Source organism: Setaria italica, chromosome VII, assembly GCF_000263155.2.
Source record: "Setaria italica strain Yugu1 chromosome VII, Setaria_italica_v2.0, whole genome shotgun sequence".
NCBI classification, from domain to species: domain Eukaryota; kingdom Viridiplantae; phylum Streptophyta; class Magnoliopsida; order Poales; family Poaceae; genus Setaria; species Setaria italica.
The window spans coordinates 27,135,496-27,141,851 of record NC_028456.1 but is presented as its reverse complement, the minus strand read 5'-3'; the positions used below and the strand labels follow the sequence as shown (position 1 = coordinate 27,141,851).

Here is a 6,356-nt window from a genome sequence, read left to right as displayed (position 1 = left end):
TGGAGCCGACGCCTGATGCACGGTTCATCGGACTCGTGTAGCTTATTAGTTCCGTAAAGAAAGTCGGTGAACAGAAAGAGGTCGGACAAGTAAACCATGAAGATCAGGGGGGAGTCCACGCACAAGGTAGAGGGTTGTCATGAGGTTCCAGAGTACTGATAGTAGTTACGCCCCCAATTGTCCGCAAAAGTTTTCTATGATATCGACGTTATATGTCCTCCGACCCTGGTTTATCATGCCATTTCTTCTTTTAAAAACCCCCCCCCCCCCCCCCCCCCATAAAAAAAAAAATCCAAGTGCGGAAGCGCCTAATCGCCCGTGGGGAATTACGGCATGACACTGCGACGCCCTCACCTCAGCCCGTGCCGACGCATCTGCCACTGCCACCGGCGTGCTGATGGCTTCGGTGCTTGGAGGTTGGAGCACGGTGTAGGTGACGTCCAGGGCGAGGAATCAACAGAGAGCTGGCCAACATTTAGGAGGTATGTTTTGAGATCGCCACATGGTTCTCCATAATTGATGCACAATGTTAGTCCAGGATTACACCTCTAGCTGCAGATCTTAGATGGTTTTGACTTTGAGCGCGTACAACTATTAATCAATTCAGTTGGCATCTCATCCCCGATCGATGGGATCACCTCGTCACCTATATGGTTCATTTTGGTGTTCTGTTTTGTTTGCAGTTAGCACTGTCTAGTGCAGGAAAGGGTTAAAATGCAATCTGCAAGAGACTACCAATACCAGCATGCAAGAGTCAGGCAGAGATGATAGCAAAGACGCCATACGATATGTACAATTTTATACATACATCAAAAGATCGTTCCTGAATGCACATTTGACTGATTTTACATCCAGCCACTTTACATATACCTGTCACCAACATTCAACGGGTCTGTTTTTGGGGAGCCCTTGTACGAATCAGCCACTTGGGTAACAGCTGCATCTAGGGATTATTTCCACTCTCTTCACGACTGGTAACCTTGGTGCTGACAAAGGGATATATACACTTCCCTCAACCAAGGCAGACCATTTACCTGAGCACTGTGCACAAAATGATCTTCCGTTAGGATATGTTATCCTTTGCCACAACATTAAACCCGCTGCTATCATTAGCCCAAACTTCTCGAGTGACAGAGTTTCAACGGCACAAAACCCCATTCAAGTTGTTTTTTTTTCAGTGGCACAAAACCCGATCCCTGTTTCTTCTGCACAGGAAGCCATCATACCCAAAGGAGCCACCATTATACCCACCTCTGCATCTTATATTTTTCATACCACCCAGCCAGGAGATGATTGAAATCTTACGAGCTGCTTTTGTAGTTTGAACTTCTATTCGAGCTACGCTGCTCTCTCCTCACATTTTCTCTTGGCAACCTTGCCCCTTCAGCACATTTCGATACCTCCTGCAAAGCTTGCAGCGAATTGGCAGCAAAGTTCTCTAAAGCTTCAAGAACCAGCCTCAGATTTACGTGCAAGTTACTTGCCTCAACACAATGGGCCTCATACAACTGTACGGTCCGAGGCACATGCAGTCTCTGCCGGCTTGGTACTAGCGCCAGTTTCTTGTTTAGTTCTTCGGCCTCCTTGTTAATCTCCTGCGTCTTCCTCTCCAAAATCTTGAGCCATTTTTCCCTTTCTCGAGTTGCGATTGTTTGTTCGCTTTGCTCAAGATGCTGCTGCTCCCATAGGTGTCGCACACTAGACACAAGAGCTTGCATGGCGTTAACCACATCCTTCTCAGAAATCCGATCCATAGCCTGAGACCATTTGTTGCAGATAACAAAAACCAAAGGTGCACCTATGCTTCCTGGTGAATAAGATGGAACTCCAGTATCATTGTCCTCAGGCTCGTAGTTAAGACAGAGCGCTAACCATCCATTCAGTGCTTTTACAAAGTTCCTTTGTGCATTCACCCAAGAGGAAAAACTGATGATCCATTTAATCAGCTCTACTTCAAGCTCTATTGCCAAATCCTGGCCATTTGCACCTGACACAATCGAAGTCAAGTTTTTGGCTTCTGATATCACTTGACACTGACTGTGGTAGGAGTCTAGTTTATCTTGCCACATTAATACAAACCTGGAAACGAGTCGTCAATTTGTTCAGGAAGGACCCAACAATGAAAAAGAGAAAGGGACAATCAAATGGAAAAGTAATTACTTAGCATAGTTCAAGGTTCACCATATAACACAATGAAGTAAAGGAAGACTCTCTGGCAATCCTATATATGCATGTTTTCTAGTCCCCCCAAATCCATTCAGTCAGCATGTACGCACACTTCAGCTCATAATTTATTATGTGAAAATTGCATTTGGGATGTCTGCACTACCCTGATTAGGACATCTGTTTAACTACAAACTAGAAAGGCCCAAGACAAATATTGAGCAACACTCCTTGAGTTAAAAGATGGACATACCCTTGGATTAAGGCATTAACTTGCGGCCACAATTCCTCATCCCTTAATTTGTTTATCTTTCTTGAAATCTTAGCAATAACACGCACAGCTATTCTTATCCTTGTCGAAAGCTTCCTCAGCAAATTTCGAGTTGCGTCGATCTTTTGAGGTTCAGCACCTTTTTGATCCAATAATTTCAATCGCTTAGAGTTCTTGGCAATAAGTAAGCGCATTTTCTCCTCAGCCTGCACGAGAAATACAGCAACCGAGAGAAAAATACCGTGTAAACAGGATTGGCAAGGGTGAAAATATGCATGGACATAATCTACTGAACTATAACGCTATCAAATCATGAAATAAATGTTAAGAACTTGTTCCATAATGTGGCATATCCAATCCAACGAAGATGGTTGTAGTCTTAAAAAAAAATGTTGTATTTACTGTGACACACATGACTGGAAGCAAATAGAATCTCAAAGCATATCCACTTGTTCTCCCATGTTCCACTAGCTGGCCCAATGAAACTCCACTACTACCAGATCAGAAGAAAATTTTAAAACTCTAGTGAGACAAGTTCTCCCAAATCTGGCCGTTAGGCTTCCAGAAAGCCACTTTCCATGGTATTATCCTAATTGGACTATTGGTTATCATGCCCACTTGCCTAGGACCTGAAGTGCACACTAGCACAGGGCTCAAGTAGTAAAACCAATCAATTAGCACTTCAAATAGATGCACATCAGGTTGCAAAAATTGTTTTTGAGAGAAAAGGGGAGACTGGTTATATATTAAAAATAAAGGAAAGGTTCCAGTTTTGAGATTTAGCAGCCATTTGACTTTCTTAGAAGTATGAAATTAAAAATTGTGTTTGATAAGTAAAAATAAGATCAAGCTTCCTTAGAAATACCAAGACTGTTGGTGACCAAGCACCCTTAGTTTAGTTTAGTTGAAGTTACTCTTGGTTCAAGCACAACTGCACAAGGCCACAGTTTAAATGCAGATTCAGAATAACATAGTAACATGGAACTAAAATTGTACTGCCTGAGCAGCAAAAATTGCAGCATGCCATACAATATTATCATTTAATTTCCATTGCACATTTCCATGAATCACCGATAACAAGGCGAGTTCTTTATCAGGGCATACCTTGACCTCACCATACAGCTTCGTTTCCCAGAAATAGAGCTTCTCAAGTGCCGAGGATAGGCTCCGTGAGTCCACCACCTTACCTACAACTCCAACGTCCAAAAGGTCCATATCTTTGCACCCCAAACGAGAGACGGAGATAGCTGATATCATCTTTGATGAAGCTGATCAAAGTATTAATGAGCCAGTGAGATATAGGGAATTAGTGATAAAGCGAGCTAAATTGAACAGGAAGTAAAGATTGTAGCTTACAGTGGTAGACTGAGCTGCGTCCTTGGTAGCTTGGCCTTCCGACTTCGAGCAAGGGCGCGAGTTGCCGTGCCGCCTCTGCCGTGCGGACAAGCTGTGCCTTGATTTCACCGGCAACATTACCATTCTCGGCGACCCTCCGCGCCGGAGGGGCTGGCGCGTGCACGAACACATTTCCATGTGCTAGTGGCCTTCGCCGTACCTCGCCGATTACGTCATTATGGGCCATGACATTCCCCGGCTCGTCGAGTTCAGCAATGCTGCTCGCACCGCCGAGCGAGCTGCGCCGGCTGCGGGCACCGCCACAACCAGGTCCCGGGTACTCACCGGCAACTTCCTTCACGACCACACTGTCTTCCTCCTCCTCGTCCTCCAGGTCCGGGATGCCCTCCTCCTCGCGCACCTCCCGCGAGCTCCGGCTCGGCGTGTACGGCGCCGCTGCCGCGGTAGCAGGCGCGGCGGAATCGTAGTCGTAGTAGCTGTCATACCCGTACGAGTCGTAGTTCTCGAACACGTTCAGAAAGTCCCACGAGCTCGCCTTCGGCGGCGAAGGTGGCGCAGTCGCTGGCGGCGGCCGCTGCGGTGGGGTGGCCACGGGCAGGGGATTCTGGGCGCCGTAGGCGTAGTGCTGTTGGTAGCCGCCCGCAGCGTCGAAGGAGCCGAAGCGCACGCGCTCCGGCGGTAGAGGCGCGCGCTGCGTCACGGCGATGGACGCCGGGGGCGGTCGGCTGCGCGCGTAGTAGAACTGGAGCGAGCCCGGGGGCGCCGGGAACGCGTACGCCGGCTGCGGGGCGTACCCGTACCCGTAAGAAGGGTACTGCGGCTGCGGCAGCTGCTCGGGGACGCCGCGGGGAGGCGAGTCGGCCGGCGACGCCGGCTCGGATCCGGACGGCGCGCCGAACTGGAGGTGCGAGGGCTGGCCGCGCGGAGCCTGCGCTGGCGGGTCGAAGGGCCGCGGCAGCCGGGCCGCGCCGCCGCCCTTGCGCTCGGAGGGCAGCGCGAGCCCCGGCGGCTCCGCCTGCAGGCGGAGGAGACGGTGCAGCGGCGCCGCGACGGACTCGACGGAGTCCGCGAGCGCGGCGTGCGCCTCGGCGAGCGCGTAGCGGTGGCGCACGGCCGCGGCGAGCAGCACCGCGCGGCCGCGGCACAGCGCGACGGCCTCCTGGTCGTCAAGCTTGGACCCCTTGCACCCCATGGCTGGAGGCTGCTGGTGCGCGAACGGTACAAGTACGACGGACGCAGCCCTCTCGAGTGGAGTGGAGCAGGCAGTGTATACGGTCCACTATACCCTCCCTCCTTGCTACTCGTACTTGCCCCCCATTAATGGCGTTCGGTGGCGTTTGGTACGGTCCGGTCTGGTCGTCCGGCGCGGCGCGGGGGCGAGGGCGATGGCTGGCTGAGGCTGATGGCGCAATGATACGGTCACGCGCGCGAGCGGACCGACGGGCGGGGAGGTAAAACGTGGAAGCAGGAGGTGGAGTGGGAGAAGGCGACTTGGGACTTGAGATGGGGAGAGGAGTGAGAAGCGACGACGGCGGCGGGGAGATCGGGGGAGGTCAGAATCTTCTCTTTTATTTGCTTGCGCATTTCTTTTTCGGGGGCTTGTCGTGGCACCGCACAGTTTTTTGTTGCCTAGTAGTATCACTGTAGCAGCTGCAGCTGTGGCGGGAGTGTGGGGGTGCTGGGGGCGCGGAGGGCGTGCGCCGTGGTGCGGAGCGGTGGAGCAGGCGAGCAGCGGAAAAGTCCAACGCTCAGGGCTGCGGGAACGCGACGATCCCCTCCCCTCGCTACTGCCTACTGGACCGCGCGGGGCGGACAGGCAGACAGGCCGCACGAGAGCAGAGCAGGCCACCGGGGACCGACCCCTCAGCGGCCGCGAGGTGGAGGAGTGGGCGCCGGCGAATGGTTTGGTTGGGGTCGCCGGATCGGAGCCGAGCTCGGGCGAGTGGTGGTGGGTCGGGTGCGCCGGTGTGGGGTTCTCTCTCGCTTTCTCGGGCCAGGCCAGCCGCGCGGCGCATTGACGCTTCCTTCATTCCTTGTCCCGCTCAGCATATGCTGCCTGCTTCTGCCAGCCCGGATCAACCAAACCAGGTGGTAGGGTGGCCGGCGCGTGCCGGCCGGCTGGGGCGCACGCCGCGGATCCCCGTCGCTGTAGCCATGCCGTGCGCTGAGCCGCTGAGTCTGCTGGCCCCGTGCACCGTACTCTCGGGGAACAGTGAAAGGATTTTCCCTGCCAGTAAAGAGACAGTCCACCGTTTCGTTGGCAATGTACCCCCCGGGGGGAGGGGGGGTGAATTGGGTCCGGGAAGTCAGGGGCGCGGGTCGCGTCGCCGGATTGCCCAGTCCCCTCCCCCGCAGTAAAATCGCACTGGCCTGTTGCGTCAAACATTTGCTGCTGCTACTCCCAGTACAGAGCTACAGCTCCAACGTACGTAGTAGTGGCCACTGGACAGTGTCGGTAGTAATACAAGTCTCCTAGACCAAGTACGCACGCGACATGAAGCGTGACTGCGTGAGACGGGGCGAGGCTGGAACAGTGGGCCTGTACGTGGACGTGTACGGGAGGCAG

The 6,356-nt window shown here is 52.9% G+C and overlaps 1 protein-coding gene across 1 annotated transcript; it reads right to left on the bottom strand.

The window, feature by feature from the left end:
* Window positions 1-765: 765 nt before the first annotated feature.
* On the bottom strand, window positions 766-5,408 carry LOC101768479 (nitrate regulatory gene2 protein). Its single transcript, XM_004978123.4, has 4 exons — window positions 3,791-5,408; window positions 3,539-3,702; window positions 2,417-2,640; window positions 766-2,079 (listed from the first exon to the last, which is right to left on the bottom strand). Exons 1-4 carry the CDS (start codon window positions 4,980-4,982, stop codon window positions 1,302-1,304), a joined length of 2,358 nt encoding a protein of 785 aa, XP_004978180.1. The 5' UTR covers window positions 4,983-5,408; the 3' UTR covers window positions 766-1,301.
* Between the last annotated feature and the right edge of the window lie 948 nt (window positions 5,409-6,356).

Coding starts and splice junctions, on each gene's coding strand:
- LOC101768479 (XM_004978123.4), bottom strand. CDS start 4,982: ATGGGGTGCAAGGGGTCCAAGCTTGACGACCAGGAGGCCGTCGCGCTG. Junction 2,641..3,538: donor AGCTGTATGGTGAGGTCAAG/GTATGCCCTGAT, acceptor TTTCTCGTGCAG/GCTGAGGAGAAAATGCGCTT. Junction 2,080..2,416: donor GTTAATGCCTTAATCCAAGG/GTATGTCCATCT, acceptor ACTCGTTTCCAG/GTTTGTATTAATGTGGCAAG.